Below are 24,258 nucleotides of genomic sequence, written 5' to 3'. Positions count from 1 at the left end.
CATGCTGGAAGTTAGACATGCCTCCTTCCTATAACCAAAAGCTTATTTTTTTGTGAGCCTTGGAGCAGAAGACAGGATTAAAAAATCATGCCTCATAAAATACACCAAATTACTCTGAGTCTATACCTGGGTCATTCTGCAGATCTGTGTAGGCAGGTCATTAATACACTTATTAGCCCAAGAAGTGATTTTGAGTCAGTACTACTTTGTTTCAAAACCAAACAGAATTAAAATCCAAATTCATGGTCTACTATAAAAGCCTCCATCAGTATTTTAGTTCCAGTTAGAACATTACCAACTAAAAGATGCCTGAACTCCAAAAGATACCTTGAGCCCCCAAACCTTCCAGAGGTCTTTTCTATTCCACTTATGCTCTCAGTGTCCCATAGTTATGATGGTTTTCCATGTTGAGGAACTTTGTGCAAAATTGGCACAAGGAATCTAGTTAAAACTTTAGCTCCAATTCCAAGTCTATCCCAGGAAGTGAGGTACTGGCAAGTTTCTTTTCAGATGGGGAGGACTTTCCACCATGCCTAAAGCAAGGTATGCTGTCAGGTACTTGTCATCAGTGATTTGGCCACAAATGCATGTCACGCCAAAAATATCTAGCAGATTTCAAACCCAAAACTAAATTCAAGAAATTTCACCACCATAATAAATTAACAGCTGAATCAGAGGTCATCCTAACAAACTGAGTATCTAAGCAAGGGTAGGTATGGAGATGTAAAAATCTGATTTCCTGTCATATTTAAAGTGTGTTTCATTCCCAAAGGCTACTGGTGTTTTTGCATTCCAAATAATTGGTTTGGCCAGAAAGTTATTTGTATCAGGAAGGCTTTCAGTTACAGCTTAATTTGAGTATAACATCAGTCTGGGAATGACATGCATTTACCAGATTGCACATGGCAGTGAAAATGTCCTAGCAGTAGGAAAGTGATTTATGACAGCCCTAGGGAGCACGACTAGATGTGTCACTGTAAGGAGCAGCCAGTAATGGTTAATAGGAACAAGGTATAAAAATCAATCCGAGGCTAAGTTGAGAGCTGAAATAGTTTTGAAACTTCAGGATGAATGTGGATTATTCTGATAAAAATTAAATTATGGAAATTATGAACTGGAATATAATTTCAGGTGGACGAATTATGGGTGGTTAGAGTTCAGAAGTAGTTAAAAGAGTGTCGTACATGTTCTGTCTGATAAAATTAACTTCCATCCACTGCTAATTGTCTAACACTTTCAGAAACATGCAAGCTAAGCGAAAAGAAGGAGACAAGAACACCACAAAGCCTGTGAATCAAACCATGGAAGCATGGACAGCCTAATGAGGAATTTAAGGATTACAGAAGATCAATTTCAGGACACAGTGAAATACAGCTACATAATACCAAAGCCATGGTCTTCCTGCAGTCTGACTTTGCAATTTACATCCTTATCAGTGACTGTTAATACCCCCGTGGATTCACTGTCTACAAATTACTTATGGTTTGAATTAATTTGCCTGAAGCAGATCCAATCACCATACCTCCGTAAACCCCACCAGATTTCCAAGAATTGCTCCATATAAATGAATAGATTCTTGGTAATGCAGTTTTCTATTCAAAAATGTTCACCCCAGAGTTTTAAAACTCATCTATTTCAAGTACTTTGTTGGGATCAGCAGATTATTTCTAATGAGATAAATGATCATCTGTGAGCAACACAGCTGGAATAAGTGAAGCAAATTGTAGTTCCAATGACAGAAGAAAGAGGCCAGGAATCCAACATGACCTTGGATGTGTTCAGAACAATTATGTGCTGTATACCATTCTGGAATGATTGTCTGATGATGGAATTAGGGTATGTCTCATTAGGCTGCTCTGTATACAAATGAACTTTCTCTTCCTTATGATCAGAATAAAAATTCTCTGTAACCAGTACTGACCAAGGGGGAAAAAACCTCCATTTTATGTCTGTGTCTTACTAAAAATGAAAGATCACAGTTCTCAAAAGACGTTTATCTTCTGGGCTGGGAATGTTAGAAGGAAAATATAAAATCAAGAGAGTATTACTAGAGATTTGAGGCATTGAAACAGAACCATAAGTAAAGACTGAAGTAGATGGCATAATTAGATTAAAATCACTGTTTACCTTGGCAGGTACTCTGAATTCCCCATATTCCTTCAGGAGTTCCTGAGTTTCTTCTGCTGATTCCCCTGTGGAGTTGTGAGTAGAGAGGTAATATTCGCCTGTTTCTTGGATCCAGTCTAAGGCCTGTGAACATCAAAAACAACCAAAGGAAAAACAAAACAAATAGTCTTTGTATTTCAAGAACTAATGCTCTGGCAAAAAAACCCCCAAACCTGCCAAATAAAGGATAGCAAACCCATTGGGACTTAATACTGTGTATACTAAAATACTTTCTAGGAGCATGCATAAAGAAAAAAGTAATGAAAGAAGGTGGGAAAGGATACATGAAGATACTCTATGTTTTCTAGGACAAAAAGGAGTGTAGGGAATTCTACCTGTATACAGATAAATCTTCACACAGATAGTTTTCTCATTCAGTAATAGCTCCATAAAACAAGTTTGCTCTTATATTTATTTTCAAAAAAATGAACAAATACAGAAATTAATCCGAGGTAGCAAAAATACTGAGTTTTGTTGTTCAGTTTTGGTATTATCTTTAGTTGTGTTTTAAAAAAATCTCTATTTATCACATTTTCAAAAGTTACAGTGTTTAAATATGTTTAAATACAACTTGAGATTGCAACAGGAATCCCACACAGAGGCACTACATGGATACAGGACATATTTACATGCTGCCAGGAGAGAAAGGCAAAGTGGGGTTTTTACACTACCTGCTTGGCACTGCGCTCAAAGACAACATATTGTTGGCACTGATCTAATCGCCGCTTCTTCAGGGTCCAGAAGTGAAGGACCCGGTTCTCCCTCTGCAACAGCTCGCTCAGAATGGCTATAGGGCAAAGGAAAACACCTGCATGACTAGTGATTCTTTGAGTGCATACAGAAATAAGCCATAAAAAGCTGAATTTAATCACTCTGCCAAGTGCACACATTCCCGAGAGCAAGAGTGCCCAATACTATACTTCTTAAAAATGAGCATTGATTCAAAGGGGCTGCTTTAAAACCAAACCAACAACAACAACAAACCAAACAAATCACACACTCAAAAAATCACCACAAAGAAAGTATAGTTTGCAGGAGGATTATCCAGTAAAGGAAAAGATGCTAGGATAAAGTTTGGGATTTACTCCAGTAAATACAGCAGGTTATATGATTTCTAGTCCTTTTGTTCTCTTTTGTTACTTATTTCAGGAGTCAGGTACCAGTTGACATAGGAGAAGTTGTTCTTTTACTGCCTCATCTGTTGCTCTGGCCAGAGGCTACTCAGCACTTGGCACCAAAGCCTATTCTGCCATTAGAGCTCTGGTCATGACTCAATTTAATTCAGACCTGAGCCCCTAGTTTGGTAAGATTTCTTTACAGCTGTGCTGCCTGGAGACCCTCTGTGTGCTCCCCATGCAGCTACTCCTGGGCTGTGATTTTGGGCTGAGGTCCTCTAAACTGCTCTCTATGTGGTGGGGATGGGACAGACATCCAGATTTAGGAGGAGATTTGCAGGAGATCTGCTACTCCTTTGAGTCTAGGACACCTGTGTTCTCCTTCAAAACTGCTTCAAAAGAGCACAGACAGACTGTATCAACTTGATAAATGGGTGTCATTTAACTCTTGAAAAAGCACCATGGGTTTAACCAAAAAGACAACATGGAGAGAGTGCAAGAGATTTATACTATATGGCTAACACAAACCTTAGTTAAACTTGAGTTTTTCTATTTAAACTGAGCTGAGTCATGTGTCATCCATGGCTATGGATGGAGCTCAGGTGAGGCAGCCCCTGCTTCTGCCCCACAGCAGAGCAGCCCCCAGAGGGGGCTCGGGCACAGACAGCTGGACAGCATCTGCACTCTGGTCTATTCACACACTGAGGCAGGTTCTCAACCCCTTACAGTGACTCAGGGTCATTTACTGCACCTCTTATTAACCTCTCCCACCCTAAGACCTTTCTGAATATATTTATATTTACTGCTTATGTATCAACATAGGTGGCAAACAGATTTGGATGTATCCCTCCCCATGTGCAAGTGTGACACTGACTACGGTCAAAAAATTTGTAATACTGAAGTTAATTGCAAAACCTATCCTAGTCCCTGCTGAGGACATTGAGAACTTGATCTGAGTGACAAAGGCAACTTGGAGCTTGTCGTAGGTGCTCTAGATCAGGTCTCTGCATCAATAGTTTATTCTGAATAAAATTAATTTTTACTCCGTATTAATAACTTTGCATTAGAAGCACAATAAATATCCTAATAGATGATGCTTTTATTCTAAACTGAAGTGTCCACTTCAAACATTTTCTGTGGATAGAGTCACCAGGCACAAGAACTATGTATTTGGCTTAGAAAGGGACTGGTATACAAGCTGATTTTTACATAAGCAAATCATTTCAAACAAGCTCAATGAGGAACACTCACAAGCTTATATCAGGTGCACATTTAAGGTCTTGCTGAGTCAGGGCTTGATTAGCTTTCCCATGATTTTCAACTGTAAGGAACAAATGTCCATAACAATGCCAAGCATTTGACACAGCAGTGGGTGAACAAAGTCATCTTGACATTGAAGACTGGTATTGAGAGAAAGGAAAATAACCTCTTCAGTAGCACCAATTTCATCTTCTGTTTATAACCAAAGTTCCTATCCCTTCCACATATATAATGACTGTACTGCTTTTAACCTGTAGCTTTCTGCAGGTTCTAAGGAAGCCAGTAATAATATCAAAAATGCTTTATTTCTGCAGAATTATTTTGTTCATTCCTATCTGTACCTCACAGCATTTCTTGCCACAGATTAACAACTGATTAATTAAACAGAAGAATAGAAGAATTTCAGACATTTCAGATGTATCATCTGATTGTAAATGCTGATTTTTTGACCAAAGAAAAATAAGTGCAGGTGAGTACTTTTGCTGGTGATTGTTAGATGTAGTAGGACATCAAACAGAATTCCAGGGACAAAATAATAGAAGATCCATCCTACGGACAAACAAGTTTGGGGTTCATTATTTTCCAGTGCTCAGCAGCAACAGGATGCATCCAGACTGTGTATTTGATATATGCTTATTTGTTTATGCATTTTTAGATATTGAGGCAAAATAGTGTCTGATGATCTCAGCTAACAACCTACATGATGGGGGCTGGTGCAGTGTCCCTTCCACAAACTCTTCTGACAAGAGAAGCCTGTGCTTCAGACACCTTTCCTATTTCCCCCATTACCACCTGCAGCAGCCAGTTCTGTGTAAGAACTCCCGCCTGGCACAGGAGGGATCCCTTCTAAAGGTGTCAGGCACAGGCATCATTTAGTGATGGTATATGGCAAAACTTAGGGTGCCTTCTCAGCATGTGCACAGACTTCGGGATGAGCAGACAGCAGAGGGGGAAGCAAACAAAACCTTCAGTGCTGTCACTGCACCAATGCACCAACCTTTCACTTGCTGCTCAGGCCCTCTGGTATGGCTTGCTACTCCAGGCATGCTGACATTGTTCCTGTGGATGTACTTCAGGAATACCTCGGCGTTCCTTCGGGCCAGTGTACAGGCCTAAGAAAAACAGCCCCCACCAAAAAGAATCAGTAAGGATGAGCAAAGAAAGCAAAAGGCACCCAAGGGAGTTCTCTGCTTATTTTGCAGGGAGAAGTTCTCTTTCATCTGGGAGGATGAGACCTTCAGCTAAGAGTCAATAAACTCAGCTAATAAACTAACAGCCTAATAAATGTATTACAACATAAGTAATTTTCAATATAATGGCTCATTTTATACGTTAAGGGAATTAATGACAATAATAAAACAACTGGTTGTAAAGAACTGGTACCCCACACATTTTCAGTCTAACCAAACCTAACCCATCTCTCAAGAAAAGTACTAATTGTTTCGAAAAACGTACAATCTAGAGACATAATTTCTTAAGCCTGGACAGCAAGCGTAGTTTCATGCTGTGTATCAGTTTTAGTGGAAGGTGAAAAGCTGGCTGACAGTTCACTTGTCAGCCTGTCAGCTGCACAGTTCTTACAAAGCAGCACCTGAAAGGCAGGAAGAAATCTCTGTCTCCGTCCTAGTGCTGCCTTGCAGAGACACAGTTGCTTCAGTTGTTATTAGTTCTTCAGTTATTGGCTTAGAGGACACAATTTGAAATGCTGGATGGTTTGTATAAACCAACACCAAAATAATGAGTAATAGCTGCCATTTATAATGTGATTTTGAGAATTCTAACTTCAAACCAGCACAAGAAGCATTCTGCAAGTGCAATGCAAATACCACCTAAATAGTCCTGGTGACATCTCTCTGAAATAGGCACTGATGATAATGCTTATTACCCCTGCTATAACAAAGTAAAACTGGCCTGGGATTTATACAGCCAGCCAGTAGCTGAACTGGAATTACACTTCAGAACCTCCTCTCAAACTTACCTGTTCTAACACTGCTCTAACCTGTCTACTTAATGAAGAGTTTTCCTGATTTATTAAAGAACTAAAACAAGACCTTGAGAAAAGCCTCCTTCTGTTCCAGATGTTTGCTGATCAGAGGGATGACATGGTCTATCTCAGCTGCTGGTCCAAGTTTATCTCGACCTCCACACCAGTCTTCATCCCGTCTGTATTCTTGCTCCAAACTCTCTAATACACTGCAGACCTGAAACACATCCAGAGCACAGCAATTCAGTTATCTACAATCTAAACAGGAGGAGCATGTTCAGTAAAAGTCTATGACCAATGACATTTCAAATCTAAATGTTTTGTGCTAATGGGTCACAGCATGGGGATACCTGGGTATAAAACAGGCCCTGGACAGAATGATCTAGCAGTTCTTCTTACCCACAGGGATCTCTACTGTTTGGGATAAAATTTATCTGCTTTAAGGCTGCTGATAAATCATTCTTCTCTTCTAATAGATAATGGGGGGGGGGGAGTACAAAGGTTGAATCAAGGCAGAGATCAGTCCAGACCCAGTAGATCCTTCAGGAAACAATCCCTATTATAGAAGAATGCTTTGGATGTGTTTAAATCCTACCTAAGTCAAGGGACTTAGCACATACTTAAAGAAAAACACATGCTTAAATACTTTCCTGAAGCTGGAATTAATTCTGTTTGCCTGCATGGTAGTTGCTCCCTATACAGCTTTTGTAAAGACTGATTGAAACCAATAAATATTAAATTAGTGTCACAGCCTAGGTGGATGCAGATGTTCCACTCTACAGGGCTCACAAATGTATCTTCTATGTTGGTAGAATAGTAGGAATGAGGTAAATAAACCAACACATCCTGGAAATTATGCAGTGGCCTCAGACAAAGCTGAGTCTTTTGTGCTGCGGATCCTGAAAATACTCTCAGTGGTTTGTGGAGGCACTGGAAAAACTGCAGAAGTTTTCCAGAACATTTGGAACTTTCCCCTTCTTTCCCAGAGGGCTCTTCCTACACAGTCCCCTGCTGAGATGACTCAAGATCCAGTCAGTTATTGCTAGGGATCCAGCTAACCATGTTCATCCTTTTTTTGCTTACTCCTGCAACTTTCATAGGAACACAGTTTTAATTCAGATGGCCCCACACGATTAAGAGCACAGTCTGGAGTCCAGCATCACCCACCATTCCAGAGAACATCAAAGTCCATTTTAAAACTGGTGAGTTAAAGTGAAATGATCAACTGATCCTGCTGCCAGGCTTGTGCACTATGCATTATGCAAGGACATTATGCATTTGGCAACCTAAAATCATCTTGTTTGGACGCAAACCAGCATTCACTCTCAAACATTTATTGGAGAGCAAGTACCCCTTATGTTATTTAGGCATAGAAAAGCATTTGCATTTTACTTCTTGAAAACCTTGACATTCTATTGGACTTTGGTGACTTAATGAAAGTAAATGGGCTGCCTAGGATCCACACCTTTCCATAAAGAATCATCCCTGCACGTATAAATATCCTCTCTCTGTTAAGATGATGAGAGAAGTGAATGTAAAGTGGGCTGTCAATGAAGTCAGAGAGAAACTGGGCTATTTGAAAGCCAGGGCTTCACCACTAACATCAAGAACATAATATGCTTGGGGAAGACAGGCGTGAAAAAGTTCAGCTGGATGTGACAGCCTCTCCACCCTTTTAGCTGTTTTTTCTAGATACTCAGAGAATTCAGGATCCAGTAAATCATTCAATCCATTGTCATCCAGTCAGGGAGCAGACCCTTAAGGACTGTAGATCACTTGTGCAGCCCAAGAGAGGATGACAGAGTACTTGCAGCAGTGAGTTCATGAGCATTTAAGGACTGAACGGTCTTTGCTCTAAACATTTGCTGAATAGACACAACTTATGAATGAACTGGTGGGCACTACAGTGTATGTTTGTCTATGACTTGGAAACAGGAAGAGAGACTGAATTGATAAATTACTGGCTATGCATGTTTTGGCCAGGACATCCAACTGTCTAATGCTTTAATGAATCCCTCAATGGTTTTCATTTCTCACAAAGCTCCATCAGCAGTAATTCATTTTGATCTTGAATTCATCAGGGACTGTAAATCTGTTTGAAACTCTTCAGAGTGAAAGACATTCATTATAAGGAATTAATTCATCTTAATCTTAAAAATGCATTAAACAAATGACACCAAAAAGTGGCCCAAGGATTATCAACAGCCTGATGTTAAGGAAAAACAAGTTCTTTCCCTAATAACATATTTAGTTGTGTTAAAAATCTCATCAAGTCCGGTTCTCTAATTGAGGAACTAACTGTGTGATGATAATAACAACAGAAAATGTCATGGCAATTGCTGCTGCCCTTTGTGTAAAACCACAGGTTCCTGCAATGTCCGTGCTTACAGCAACTGCCTGACTGCAGTGAATTATATCAGGCAAGTAGCCACACTGAGGCACTAATTCTCACTGACTACAGTAGAAATGGCACCTGTTTGTGCAAGGGATGAATAATCCCACCATACCAGCAGCCAACTGGAAGGTGTTTTAAAATTCATGAACACCTGGAATGTTAACATACAGTGGGTTACTGCTGTAATTATCTGTGTTGCAGGTAGATTTAAGAGAAATCCCTTTGTATATTGGCATCTTTTTCAGCATGGTGGTGTTTAACTACTAGTGAAAACACTGGCTAGTACTGCTCACAAAGTAACAAGCAGTTACTGCAAGCAGTTCTCAAGTAAAAGCATATTTATATTCCTCAAAATTAAGTTTGATATCATGAGAACTTTTAACAAAAATGGTGGGATTTCAAAAATTATTGCTGTTTGAAACTGGAAAAAATTGGAAAAAAACTCCAAAGAAACAACTTCAAGAATTACATTGCTTCACTGAAAATTTTAAGATGAAAGTTATTACAAACCACTTGCTGCTTTTCTTTTGTCCATGTTTTCTTTGCTTGCCATTGTTTGGGTTTTTTTTTTCCCTGGGGGGTTGTGCTTTGTTTGGTTTGGTTTTTTTTGTTACAATACTTGCCAAAGAAAGAATTTAGACTAGTTCAGAAATAGGTTTGCTATGGCCCAGATACAACACTGCTCACCTGCTCAGAGGTTTTATAGAAGGCCACCGAGGCATTGACAAGTTTGAGCCTGTCCTCCATCTTCAGCATCAGCTGCTGCCAGTGCAGGGCCACCTTCTCAGCACACTCTCTGATAGCATCGGCGTCGTAATGTCCAGCCTGGAGCAACACTTCGGCTTTCTGCTGGACCTGCAGGGCACTCTGGTGTGTCTTCTGTAAGGAAGTGGCATGAAAGAGGGACTGTGTATGAGGGGAGGAAAGAGAGGTCGTACAGATGTGCCAGATGTATGGTAGAAAGGTGAGGCGAGGCGTGAGCATGGAGATGCGAGAGAGTGAAATATTTTCAGAGTTACCTTCAGTTAACAGTTACTTTCTGCAAAGCATTTTAGTTTCAATTATTCACACATATTTTCAACACAATATTAGAGCTTGGAACACATAAGCACTGCTAAGATGGGTTAGCTCCACTGATCAGCTACTGCTCCTTGGGCAACCTGGGGTGGGGGTCCTGGTGGGTCCATTTTGTCATCCCAGAGCAGGCAGCTGTTGTGCTGAGCTCTCACCCAGCCTCAGTGCTGATTGCATGCCACACAAAATCTGCAGATCCAAAAGTGAACCCTAACGAGGAGTTGGCAAACTATGGGCCTAATCACCTTAATTTGACTGTTGCCAGGCAATTTACCTGGCAGCAGCAGCTTTACTTGTGTGTGTAATTGTCCTGTCCACAGGATACAAAACATCTATCCCAGAAGATATGGAGATATCTTATTAAGGTGCATGAACTACATCACGAAGATACATTTCTGAAAGTCAGTTCACTCACATTAGAGACTAGACCATGCTACCTTTAAGGTCAGAACTGGGGAGGGTCAAACCATTTTCTCCACTGTTCCCCAATTTATTCAGTGGCCACTTTACAGGTAGGACTGAATTCCTGACTGCCCCATTCCTCAGCCTGTACCAGCTCCTCTCAGAATTACCGAGTGGTGGCTACACTTCCCTCTGTGGCCTGCTGAAAGTAAAATAGCCCCAGTCCCTTCAAAGCCTCTTGAGTAACTGTGTTCAGACATAGCTTAGTCCAGTATTTGATTTTAATCTTCTGAACAGAAGCTCTAAAATCTCTCAAAGACTCCTCTGTGCTACATCCCATTTGTAACTGCCACTGACAAATTCTCATGTGATACTTTTATGATCTAGTCCTTGAACCTGGAAAGAAGCTTGAAATCATCTGGTAATACACCGATGAATACTGCAATGCAGAGAAAGCTATTAGCAAAAAGTAAGCATTAATACTTGGCAGAAACACTTAGGAAGATGTTCAAGAACAACTGGTTAAATTTAATATCCAGCTGCTTTACTGATGTTAGAATTGTAATACTTGTTTTAAATACACTTTAAAGGATTTCAACTGAAAATCAATTCCACATCTAGAATGCCTTTAGAGAATGGCCTACCCTGTGCGCTTTGCTGATCTCTTCCCCATGTTGAGCTTTAAACATTTTAAATATTTAATCTAGTGTTTTCTCCCTTCGAAAACTTATTTTCCCCTTACTGTGGTGTAACCCTCTTCTCCCTCTGTGATTTGCATTTACCACCAAGTACAAGCACTTCCCTGATGGCAGCAAGCTGTGATAACTCAGCCAGTGGGTGTCTTGTTCCCTGCTGCTGTCTGGTGGTGGCTGCCAAGATGTGGTCAGCACAGCTTGGTACCAGCCAGCTCACACAGAATTGACAGAAAACTTCTTCCTTTTCCTTTAGGAGCTGCAGCAGCTACTCCTTCCTTACTGTGAGTGGAGCTGGATCCAAATAGATCATTAGCTAAGATTTAAACTCTATACTTACTAGCAACACTAGGATGTATATTGACTTATTCCAAGTTTACCAGGAGACATTCCCCCCTCCTTCTTCCCCCTGCCCCCCTTACAGAGTTAGGCATCTCTTCGAATTTCCATAGTTTCCTAGTTTAAAGTTTGGCTTAATTTTCAAATATATAGGGATTCTGCAGCTTGTTCTTTGCTTTGTAAGTAGCTAACAATTAACATAATTTGGGAAGCACATACACCTTGTTAAACAGGAATGGGAGAAAGCAATGGAACCTCTTTCTAGCAGCTGAAGTGAGCACACCCTGTGAGTGTAGGGTTTGTTTGTACTGACAGAGATACATGAAGTACTGAGCTTAACTATAAATATTGTAGTGCCCTACTCAGGGGAGTCAGCCCTCCACTACTTTCTCATTCAAAGGAAAGCAACTCAAATTAGGTGTTATTCCTCCTGCCAAGTCCTGGCCCTGTAAGTGAGGCAAATGGGTTGGCTCGCAACCAGTTTTCAAGGGCCAGGTCAAAGATGTGTTGTTACTCCAGAGCAAGAAGGGGCAAAAGCAGTTTAGCAGGCAATTCTGAAAAATTGCCTCTCTTGCCTCTTTGTCAAACTTATTTGAGGATGAGAGTTTGAATGAGTTTCTTTTCTGTTGTCCACAAAAGGAGAGCTGAATGAAAAAGATCTAGTGTGAGAGCATTATCCAGTAACAAAGATATTCATAAATGAATGCTGTGAAATGACCTGCAAACTGTGGATGTGGGAAGAAACTGACTTCACAAACTTTTCCCATTTCAGATCACTTTGTGAATTTTAATGTTATTTTGTTATCAAAGAAATTACCAGGAGATGTGTGAGTGTTATTTTCATGAATGGAAAGGCTGATATCTGACAGCAGAAAAATTAGCTGCAGGTTATAAATAATTATTTCACTATTAGCCTCTGGCTACATTATCAGTTTGACATAAGTTGATTTTCTAAAGTTTTTATTCCTCCCCTTCCTTCAAGCAAGCAATGATCGATGCTCAAGAGATAACCTTTTGTATGATGTTCACCTGGGAAGGAGAAACAAAGTTAACTCCTTGGTGTTACCTCTATGGCCAGCTGAAACTGCTCATGCTCTCGCTGGAGCTGCTCAGCTTCAGAGAGGGAGCTCGCATTGACAAGGCTTGCATTCAGCATTGATTCCCCATTCCTGATCCAGCCAAGCACCTGTAAAGAAAGGATATGCTTATGGAAAGGTTGCTTCAGTACTAAGGTTTATGTAGTCACATTTCAGAAAATGCTTCAGGCTGGGTGAACAACCATGTGTTTTGCCCACTGTGGTCTCATGTTGAATCTAGGAGCAGAAGGAAATCCTAGGATAAGAATGACCTATGTTTTTACATGGCAAAGATCTTACTGAAGAAGTTATTGCCTGAAGAATTAAACTTCTAAAGTATTTACATGGATATTTAGATAGCAAAGGGCACTCATTTCCAAGGTTTGATCACAAAAGTGAATGTTCCCCTCAAATACCTCACAGCAAAACCACAAATCATAATGAGGGAGATTTGAATTTAAACAAAGATCTCTCTCTCTTTTTCAAATTTCCAACTGGTATCATAGATGTTGCAACACCTTTCTGCTCCCCTTGTCTGTATTTCTTTTACACAAAAGTCAGAGCTTAGGGGTGAGGATGAAGAAGGCACAGATGGTTTCATCTAGCATAGAGTTAATATGCAGTTGGAGTTACACCTGCACGCAGAGCTAGGAATAAATATCAGGTCCTGCATTTTGTATTTAATCAAGAGGCTTTACTTCAGAGATGTTCAGATTATTTGTAGACATGCAAACCATGCTGTAATGACTGCAGAATCAAATCCTAAATATACATAATTAGTCTATCAAGCTTGTACTCACGCATTTAAGCAGCAGCATTTTCTGCCATTTTAAGATACATGTTTGGGAAATTAGCACCCAGAACACATGTGCAAGTTCTTTTCTGCGTTGTCTCAAAGCTTATTTTCTACCTGTGTAGGTGTAAAATTATTCCAGTAAAGCCAGAAAATTGCTGAATCCAATTCATGGGTGCACAGGAAATCCTGACTGCTCAGTCTCTGCCCTAAATATAGCTCATGATTTACAAAGTTCCAAAATTGACTTTGCTGCAGTATTCTACATAGTAATTTCCCTTTTGTGCTATCATTTTCACCAAGCGATCCATTAAATTTCCTGAAAGAAATACAAATTTTCTGTTACTTTGTTTTTGTATCCCTACATCATGTATCACCCTAGTTATAGCCATTCAATTCCCTGTAGGGTAGAAAAATGAGTTTTCCCTAGGAGAAAGAAAGGGGAGCCATTTCTACAAATTAGGGTCAACTACACATGTAGCTGACCCTAATTTGTAGAAAATTACATTCTGCTCAGTACAACAGTGTGGTAGATTTCATTTGTCAGCTTTCTTTCTTTCATCATCAGGTGTAATTGTTCCTGTGGGAAGTGCCACAAAGATTTACAGGAAAAGAAATCGAGTTATCATAGGACAATTATATTGGCTGGTATTTTCTATAATCCATCAGACTAGAAACCTACATTATTACCAACTACATGGTACCAAACACTGAAATTAATCAAAGGATCACTGTACCTGGGAAAGACTTGAAGTGAGGACATGATAATGCAAGACATGGTTTCACATTTTACACACCACAATACATCCTGACTTGGACAAGTTAGAGTGTAGAAAATACTATCTATGCTAAAAATATAGCATTTACACCTCTGTATCTGGTTTACAAGACCTGCTCACAAGCTGACTCCTACTCGTAAAGTGTTTAATACCTTGTCATTAAAATATGTAGGGAAGCTGCTAATACAGCACCAAGACCCTTCTATGATCATTTCCTGTATTAACAGATTCACCATTATCTGGCAACATGCTGTTGGGTCGACAGAAAAAGATGGCTTTAAACCGACATTTCCTACAAATTACAGATTTTATCAGCTTTGTAGAAGCACTGATTAAATAATTCTGTGGTTAAATAAATCTCCAAAGACTCTCTTAAAATGCCTAACTTTTTTTTTTTTTTTTTTTTTTTTTTTTTTATAGCAGAGAAGCAGAAATACTTTTACAGCATCTTATATAACAGCCACTTGACACTGGAGAACAGTTTCTCTGCAAGGAATGGGTTATTTACAGGGCAGCCACCACAGTTCTGAAACAACTCCCACTTTTGACTCCAATTTGCTTTAAAGAGGCTACACTCCTGTACAACACCTTGTCTTTAATTAAATAATAGAACCAAATTCTTCTAAAATTCATAATTTCTTCTCTGAAACTTTGCCATCTTCACTGAGCACAGAAGCAGATTCTCCAGGAAAAATAAACATTGAGGCACCCTTTGTGCAGCCATTCTTAAGGAATGAGAGCTCTGTATCATGCAGTACTTTTGTCTACTGTTTAGTTTAGTCCAAATGCCTTCCTTCATGTTTCTAAAAAAGACTTAAGGCCTTGCAATGGATACCTGTCAAGTTGGATGGGAAAAGATTTTTAAGTTTAAATGATAAAACAATGTAAGTGAATCTTTTACATCTCCAGACCCTTTATAGCTTCTTTGACAGGACTGTACCACACAGACACAGCCATCAGCAAGGACAACCTCTGGAAATTTTAGCCATGTTCAAAACTACATCAGGTTTCCGGAAGCTATTTGATGTTAGATTAGGAAAAAACAAATATATTCAGTGTCTCTCAAATGATTACTTCCCATCATCCTTTGGGCATATACATATGGAAGCAAATCTAATGCCAAACAGCAAAAGTAGATGGATAACAGGCACATCAAAAGGATTAAATATTCTTCAAAACAACCTGGAAAGCAAGTGTAGTGGGGCACTGTGAGGATATCTTGAAGAAAATTAGGTCAAGTTCAACACTTATCAAGAAAAAAAAAACAAACAAACCATACAAAGATAAAATAAGGGGACAGGGAAGCCAAACAGCTGCAGGCGCAGCATTAGAGTTTGTTTTCTTTAAACTGATCTCCACAAATCTATTCTGCTATTACTTTTATGTAAGCAGTCCAACCTCTGTAGTTTCTGTCAGAAATGAGTAGGATCCAAATGAGGGAAATCAGGCTTGGGCAGGATCTTCCTTAATAATAAAGAGTTTGTGAATTACTGATCTTTACTATTTCCACTCTAAAGCAGTTCACAGAACATCTAATTTGGAATCATTCTGCTTTAATGGTCCCAAACTTCAGTTCATTGTCTTGGCATTCAAACCCTTGGCGCATATGATATAAAGCAGAAATCTCTGGTAAATGAAACTTAAATAGATAGAGACAGTTAAAAGACTTTTTATTTCCATGAGCCATTATATCAAAATGCAAACACATGTACATGTAGCAGCCTTGACCAATTTTACTGTGTCAGCAGAACTTAACACAGCTACAGTAGGTGTCTTGCAGCAACCACATCTCACCCCACTCACAAAGAGCAAGAGCAATTTGGTAATGAGATCATCCATCGTCTCAGATGCACTAAAATTAAAGTGAAGGAAACCTGGACCAGATTGGAAATGAACTACAAGCCAAAATCAATATATTTCCCAATCCCACTAAATGGTTGGGAATATGACTCATCTACAGGAAACCAAATAGATAGGACACAAAAAAATTGTAACTGGCCTCTTCCTAAGGGAAACTGTAGCTGTGGTAATTTATAGGTTAACAAGCAAAGGAGCCCTTAGTATTCAGCTGAACAAATAAAATGTTTTTTTCACTATTGGTTTGCCGAAAGGTCACTTAGTAACGAGAGCTCACATGGTCCCAAGCTCCATCAAGGACATACTAATTAAAGACAGCTGTTCTCTCACAGTATTAGATAGCTCAGTCCTATAACTACTTCCTTTGGGTAGTTTTTGGGTCGTAAAATACTTAAGGCCCGGCAGATACTTGATAATAAGGTAGGTAACATGAAGTAGAACTGCAGAAAGTGCTGGACTGTCACTGTATGGTTCCAGGAGCAGCCACAGGCCTGACCCACTGCACTTCATCCTGGGCAAGTGGGCAACCTGCATCTTTAGCATTTCTACTACAGGTATAACCTCCTGTTTTCTGTCATAAAATGTCTCTACTTGATCATAAATCTATCACATAAAACTCCAAGCTTAGCTAAGCTCTGTGTAAGAAACTTGGAGAACCTATGGAAAAAAAAGGATACAATTCATAATCATATTACAGTGGTGATTATAAATATCACAGTCTTTCTTTTTTTCCAGAAGAAAGCCAAAGTACTCTACAGAGCTCTAGAACTTCATGAGGAGTTCATCTTCAATAATCACAAATGCAAAATGACTACATTTAAAAATAAAAACTTAGGATAGTTTTATGCTACTTTTAGGTTTTAGGTAGGGTTGCAAAATATTCACATCGTAACAGACTTTGAAAGAAAACGTATGCACTAGTGTAGGTGCTCCAGCTTCTAGCTTGAGTGTTGTCTGAGAATGAAGGATTTTTGTCCAGTGATGATGAAACAATTCAGGTAAAATATCACTTGACTATTCCCTCTTCAAAAGTGAATATTTATGATCATACATACTAAGGATTCAGCATACATATATACATATGTATGAATATTTATGTATATATATGTAGTAAACAAATAAGCAAATCTTTTCAATGAACACCTTGTAGTATTTGGGCACCTCTCCCACCCCCTCAGCCACTTGTACAGGTAAAATAGAAACCTCAATATTCCAGGTGTCTGAAAAGATGTTCTTGGTTCTCCTAATGAAACCAAGACCATTCCTTTGAAATCCAGACATACACTGCAGTGTGAAGCCACCTATGGGTTAGGACCAGGAAGTGGAGTGTCACCCTGTGCAGCAAAGGAAAACAAAGAAACATGAGGCATCCATATTAAATATTAGGGAAAACCAATGGAGGCAGAACATGACTGCCTACACTAGGATGAAAACTGAAAGAAAGGCAATGTAACAATACTGAGATGTCTAAACAAGACCTTGGATCTAAAGACCACAGCCAGAATTTTTTGAATCACCAGAAGATGTTAAAGATTCCTGCAGGTCAACAGTTGTATAGCAATAAGTGAAAAGGTGAAACTACTATAATTTCATACTTAGACCTCGCAGCTCAGTTTCCTTTGCTTTGGGCCAATTCTCCACCTCAGCTTAAGTCTGAGTCCCAAATCAAATAATTATATTCTCAGAACACTTGGAGTTTGATGCATTTTCTCCAGTTGAGAAGTTATTGGGTCAGTTCTGCGCAGACTCCCAATATCTATTCATGAAGCCAAAGGGCCACTCTGTAGCCTGTCAGCAAATCAAGTATTGTTAAGCAAAGAGGGATTAAGATTGTCCTCCTAAAGGTATGCTGCTTGGCAAAAGCTGGTTTAGCAGTTGCACGTATGTAATGGCTGAAAATCCACTTAAACTCCTTATGGGTGGTTAAAAGCTCTCACCTGCTTGACTTCAGCCTGTAGGTGCCGGAGCTGTAGGCACTGCTCTAACCTCTTGTGAGTTTGGTCAGCATTAAGCTCCAGCTCATGCTGTTTCTCATGAAGGAATTCCAGCAGTTCTTGAACCTGTGTTGCAAGATCAATGTCTTTTTCACAGATCAGCTCAATACCTGTAACATGCAGAGAGAGAGATATCATTGAAATTTCAATTTTGCATAAATGTGAACATCAAAATTTTTTGCCACCTAACACATTGATTTGCAACTATCTGAGTAATTATTTCTCATTATATTTTCTCACATGTAATATTTGGCTTTCCCAGTTTCCTACTCTGCCTCACTACATTTCTCCACAAAGTAGTGTTTCTCTGGTGATCATTGCTCATCTTGCCCATCAGCATCTGGCCAGTAGGACATGATTTAGACAGTCTTTCTCAGAAACTTGTATGAACATCAAATTTATAAAAAAGACAGAAAAAACCCTCCCTTTATTACAGTAATTCATTAACTTACACTTTAGAAATGTATGTTGAAAAAATTTTAGAAGAGGAAAGAGATGAAGATGAAAATACAAAAGTGAAATACAGGAAGTAAACTCTAGTCACCAGATCTACAGTAGTGTTACAAGTACAGAGATCTCCACAGCCCAAACTTTTTCTCCATCTGGACACAGAGGATCATTAAAAATGAATTAGTTTAAACCATCCTGTAGTTCAGAATTATTCCACAGACTGGCTTTTGTCCAGTCGTAACATATCAGAGAGAAAAGGTGGACAGGTACCACATTCCCTGCCCCTTGCATCCTGCATGAGATTGATAATCCCCTGGTCTCATTTCATAGCTGGCCCTGACTTGATCAGGAGATTGAAAGAGGGACCTTTTGAGGCCCTTCCTACCTCCTGAATTTTCTTATGACACTTTGAGCCTTGTGTATAGTCATTACAAGAAATACAACACAGAGCTTCACACCTTCCTTCTCGCTTACACCCATGTAATAACATTGCTGGGTATGTTACCAGTGCAATTGGGGAAGTCTGGCCTGGAGGAAATATGATGTCATCCCATGTTACTGTAATCCCTGTGACTATAAACTAATAAAGACCCAACTCTTCCCTCACTAAGGTCTATTGGAATTTTGCCATTGGCCTCAATGCAGGAAGGATCAGGAACCTAATATAAAAATAATCTAATTGCAGTAATGCTGAGAAAACACTGCACTTTTCTCCAAAGCCATTTGATTTCATGGAATAATATAAGAAATGTGTTAATTAGAAGCTGCTGAAGTAAAAACTTGGACACTTTAAAAAACCCATTTAGAAAGTTGTCTTGGTCTCCTCCTTTATCCTCCTCAGAGACTCATGACTGTCCTTCTCTCTCACAACCATATCTACAGAGGACAGTGTGCAAAATAAACATGACCTTATTACTAACCCTATCCCCTTTTGCTGGTTTCTGGTTTTATCAGAAAAAGCACATGGGAATGCAAATGATTGGCTTATTCCCTTTCCCAGCCAAAACAAAACAGTTCCTTCATTACCAAATAAAGTGGAATGGCCCCTGGCTTCCCATTTAAAACTGGAAATTTAATATGTGTTTCTATTCTTGGGAGTGAAGTTCCTTTCAATTGCCAGACACCAGGCATTGTTGCTACAATTAGCCTGCATATGGTTCTGTATCCTCGGGACATGACGGCTTTTTGTATGCTTGACTTCACTACACCTATTGGATATTAAATGCACGGTTTTCCTTCGTGCACACTCATCTGGTCTGGTTCTGAGTGCTAACTCATCAGCAGCAACCAGTGAACTGCCTGGGATGCTATCCAAGGGCAGCCTGCGCTCCCCATGATGAATGATCTGCCCTTTCCTGCTTGTCATATGTCATGCAGATTTATTCTACAGTGCCAGCACATGCGGTGAGAATGCTTATTCTTCTCAAGAATTGGTTTGCAAGATAGAAAGCTTTGTTTCCTGAATAATTTCATACATATTATCTTTACATTGTGCTTTGACAGCTTGAAAAGCACAGGTGACTTTCTGATAAACCGAACGTGGTTGCCATTTTCTTCTGATATCTCAAACAGTGCAGCAGATGTCAAGGGAACGATATTGAATTGAAAATATTTTTTAAAAAATACTACAGAAAAGAGTACTGAGCCACACTAACTGGCATCCTACAAAACATGCATTAGTGACACCTGAACTGTTCGCAATGTGAGATACAATTCAGTCAGAGGAAAGCTTTTTGACCTGTAAAAAACTGTTTTGAAACAGCTTTGAATCTGCTTCAGGCTGAAATATTAGAAGCCTGTGATAGCAGTTTATATTCTCTTCTTTGCAGTATAAACTATAGTTATAACTAACTATAAAGGATATCACAAACAAAATGTAATAGGTTTCCACTTCCCTTTTAAGCAATGCAATGCTGGGAGAAAAGGTGAACAATGTTAACCTGATGACCAGGAACCAAAACGGCTTTAAATTTTCCACATATCAGGTTGGGACTGAATAAATGTCCCCAACTTCAGCTTTACCGTGTTTCAGGCTTGACTTAGACAAATTGCTTCTAAGATATAAAAAGGGAGCTCTGTAAACCATGAGAGACTCCCAGCTGTAGGGCTCATTATGACAGTGATGCTGACAGTGCAAATGGACTTTAATAATCAAATAAGTTTGTATAATCAATTAAGCAGCTATTGCCTTTTGCAATCGGATATGTCTATCTCGTATTGGCCTCATAAGCCACCAGTGTGCTTGTAACAAACATGGACAGAGCCTTCCTAAATCTTCGTTCGTGAAGCCTAGCCATGATATGATATGATAACCAGCTATTAGAGTGTAACTCTTTTAATTCCTAGAATGAGAATTACTAAGTTGCATATGCTAAAAAAATTACATGACTGTGTCATCACCGCAGCTTGGACCAAAGTGCTAAATCACTACTAAAATATTATCCTAAACTTTCCATGGGAAATAGATTTCTCAGAAATGTCCAAGCTGTCACTTTTGAAAATGCCAGGACCCTTCAACATATAAAGTTAGGTACCCAAAAAAATCAATATCCATTTTTAAGAATATTTACCCACATATTTAGCTTTGCTATCAGCAGCAGAGAGCTACAATCAAACTGGAAAAATAGCAGATAGGTTTGTTGAAATAAAAAGAGCTGGCTCATTCAAAAGTCCAGTCTTGGTTAAGAATACTGTTATAATAGTCTCTAAATGCAAATAAGTTTAGTTAAAGACACAGATTTTAGTGAGATATGAAGACAATTTGCAAGTACTGCTAAATTTCAGAAAACACAACCTGACTTCCAGATCTTAGATATTCCCTAATAAAACCAAACATTTCTTTGAAAAATAATTATTCTGCTGGTGAAAACAGGCTAATCCAAAGCAGGCTCACTCACATGCACTGGAATAGTGGATGGAATCACAGGAATATAACCCTGAGCCATATGGAACTTAGGAAATACAGGACTTGTGCCGATGCCTGATGTGCACAGATGCCCTCAATATCCACAGAGTCTGAACCTTTGGATTTATTGCAACAACATGAGTATGTTCACAGGGATTTCCACACACTCCACAGCCCTGTAAGAATCACTGCTCCAGGTCTGCATCGGACATGCAAAAACTGTGGGCAAACATCCGAAACCTTCATTTTCTACCTCCATGAGACTTATGAGAAAAAAAGGCATCATGCATGGAAACACCTGGATGTGATTTTATCTGACAGACTTGCTGGCTTAAAGACCTCCAAGCCAAATGACAGAGTGATCAAAATTGAATCAGTTTCCTGTGTGACATGTTAAAAAGAATAAAGCTCAAAGAGATTTATAGGGAAAGAAAGAAACTTGGTCAATTAAGGGTGACTGGTTAGGTAGAATGGCTCTGGAAAATCACATTTTTTCTGGCTTTATCTTCTATAGCTACAGCTGAGTTTTGATGGTAGCAATGGTGACAGTGTACAATAGGAAGCAGCAAGAGCAGCTGATTTCCCAGGACTCCTGCAAGTTTGCAGCTCCGGCAGTTAAGAACAATCATCCCTTACCTTATACACTGAATGACTGTGATAAAGGATTCAGAAAGAGGGAGTAAAATCAAACCACTTTTTTTATGAAGTATAACTGTCCTTTATTGAAGTAAGAAACAGTAGGCTCCCACATACCATCTCTCTCCCTTATTTTGCCATTCTCCCAGCATTTAGCATTCCATGCACGGCAGACATTACCATTATCTTTGATTAACTACAGTTACGCTACTTCCTATGGGGCTTCTGCTTCCTTGCCTTTGGGAGCAGTGGATTTTTATTGGGTAGGCTTCATAGAAAGTGATCTTAGATAATCTTACAAAAACATTTTACAAGTCACTTCATTTAGTTTCTAATCTTTTGTCTACAATCCAAAAGAATTTGTTTCTAATTTCTTGAAAGACACAGAATTTACTTATTTTCTATTTTCTAAAAAATCTGTCACTGAAACTTCTGGCTTTGTTGTGGATCATATTCTTTACCTCCCACAGATTCTTACTTGTATGGCTCTTCCACGATTAAAAACAAACAATCAAAAAAGCACAAGCATCTGAACCAATCTATTAGAACAAGTTTTCTGTCCTAGAAAGCAAGGAAGCTGAAGCACAGGGCCAGACATCGTGTGGGCAGATCTCAGAGAAGCTCACACACACGGTTCACACAAAGCACCGGATTGTCTCGTTCACAACATACTCTTGTAGCAGTCCTTAAGCCTCTGCTGAGTTCAGCTTGCCAAATCAGGCTGAGTACTGCCAGATTTTTTTAAATGTAGGTGCTTAGAGGTAAAATGTTTGCCAAAGAATAAAAACTTCTTATTTCAAAAGTGCAGATTGAGAGGGAAAGAACTGCTCTTGCTTTGCACCCTTTCCAGACATTTAAGAAGGTTAAAGCACTTCACAAGTAACATTCACTTCTGGGCTTTACGCAGTGATTAATCTGAATTACGATATTCCTTTTCCAAACGCAAAATGCAAGGATACAAAAATCCTGATTCATATGATGTATTAGAAAATAGGATCCTACTGCTGAAAAGCAGAGTAAAAGTATCAGACAGACTCCCTATCAAAATGAATCAAGTCTTTCATTTAAGAGCACATACCAAAGGGTTTTTTTTTAACATCCAAGTTGCTACCTTTAAATTTCAAGTGCACTCTGAAAAGGAAAATTCCAGTATGGTTTATCATGTTCCCTTTTTATACAAAATAATTCCAAGTAGAACTGGCTGGAAACAAGAGTTCCATTTCATGACTGGTTTGAAGGCTCTCATATTTGGATTCTTTCCCAGAGGACTCTTGCAAAACTAGTTTCTTTCTCCCCTCACTCCTCTCTCTTTCTGTTGGGCATGTCTGCACCCTGAAATGTGGCACAGGGAACAGGTACTCAGGTCTGTGGAGAAGGAAGCCAGCACATCTGGTCAGTCAATAAAGTCCAGCTGCAGGAAGGTTAACAAGCTTAGGAGTCTGGAACAACTAGACTTCATCCAGACCTGAGGTGTGACTGCCCAGCTCAAGGATCTGTAACTCGTGATTCTGCAGTGCTCGTTTCTGAGCTGGTGCAATGACAAAGGCCTACCACAGCAAGTTGTCTCGCCCTCCCCTCTCCATCCACTTTGGAGTCAATCACAAACTCCATCCTGCAGTTGTGAAAATTTCTGAATGAAACTTGAAATTTAGCTTCATTTCCTCCATGAGTTTCAGTCTCAAAGAAGCAGCAGTTAACATATAATCCTGAATCCAGTAATTACCAAAACTTCTGAAACAATTCAAAAGTGTGGTGTGGAGAAACAGGTATTGCTCATAGTTATGTTAAAAGCTGACGTATTTAATACGTATTGGGCTATTTTCGTTTGAAACATATTTTGTAGGAGGTGGGTTTTTTTCTTGTTTTTGCTTTGGGTGTGTTTTTTGGTTTTTTTCCCCCCCCATGTAAAATAGAGATCAAATTGTCCTGCTCACCTGAAGCCTGGACCTCCATGATGTACTGGTGTAAATCTTGCCCTTGCTGGATGACTTCAAAGGTCATGTTGTTCATGGCCAACTTGCGCTCAGTGTGACGCTGCAGTCGCTGCTCAGCCAGAGTGAGGTCTTCAGTATTGAAATCATTCATTTGCCTCAGCAGATCTTCATTCCAGGCATCTAACTCTGCTGTAACCTTCATGGGCAGAAGACAGACACCTTATTCGCTCAAGATCAATGAAATATCTTGAACTGTGTTTGGATCAGAAAGTACTTCACATTTTGACTCTGATCCAGAAACATTCAAACCACAGCCTCAGTACACTCCAGATCCTGCCCACTTAATGGTCACACTTCACATTTTTCTTAAACCAGGATCCATAACACGATTATCAGCCCAACAAGAA

At 39.4% G+C, this 24,258-nt stretch overlaps 1 protein-coding gene across 8 annotated transcripts in view; it reads right to left on the bottom strand.

Annotated features, from left to right (window-relative positions):
• The window catches only part of KALRN (kalirin RhoGEF kinase), a 508,531-nt gene that overhangs the window by 155,789 nt on the left and 328,484 nt on the right, over positions 1 to 24,258 (bottom strand). For 7 of the 8 annotated variants that reach the window (XM_039381883.1, XM_039381876.1, XM_039381887.1 and 4 more), the window contains exons 15-22: positions 23,852 to 24,047; positions 17,870 to 18,036; positions 12,494 to 12,613; positions 9,608 to 9,826; positions 6,593 to 6,742; positions 5,539 to 5,653; positions 2,838 to 2,953; positions 2,128 to 2,250 (exon numbers count right to left, since the gene is read on the bottom strand). In XM_039381883.1, the coding sequence (XP_039237817.1) occupies positions 2,128 to 2,250; positions 2,838 to 2,953; positions 5,539 to 5,653; positions 6,593 to 6,742; positions 9,608 to 9,826; positions 12,494 to 12,613; positions 17,870 to 18,036; positions 23,852 to 24,047 (1,206 nt within the window). The remainder of the gene's footprint in view (positions 1 to 2,127; positions 2,251 to 2,837; positions 2,954 to 5,538; positions 5,654 to 6,592; positions 6,743 to 9,607; positions 9,827 to 12,493; positions 12,614 to 17,869; positions 18,037 to 23,851; positions 24,048 to 24,258) is intronic. The other variant, XM_039381881.1, reaches the window with a different exon arrangement.

This window comes from Pipra filicauda, unplaced genomic scaffold (assembly GCF_003945595.2).
Source record: "Pipra filicauda isolate LSUMZ 115617 unplaced genomic scaffold, ASM394559v2 scaffold10_size6260569_pilon, whole genome shotgun sequence".
Taxonomy (NCBI): domain Eukaryota; kingdom Metazoa; phylum Chordata; class Aves; order Passeriformes; family Pipridae; genus Pipra; species Pipra filicauda.
The sequence above is the reverse complement of the archived record's forward strand: the minus strand, read 5'-3'. Positions and strand labels throughout refer to the sequence as shown.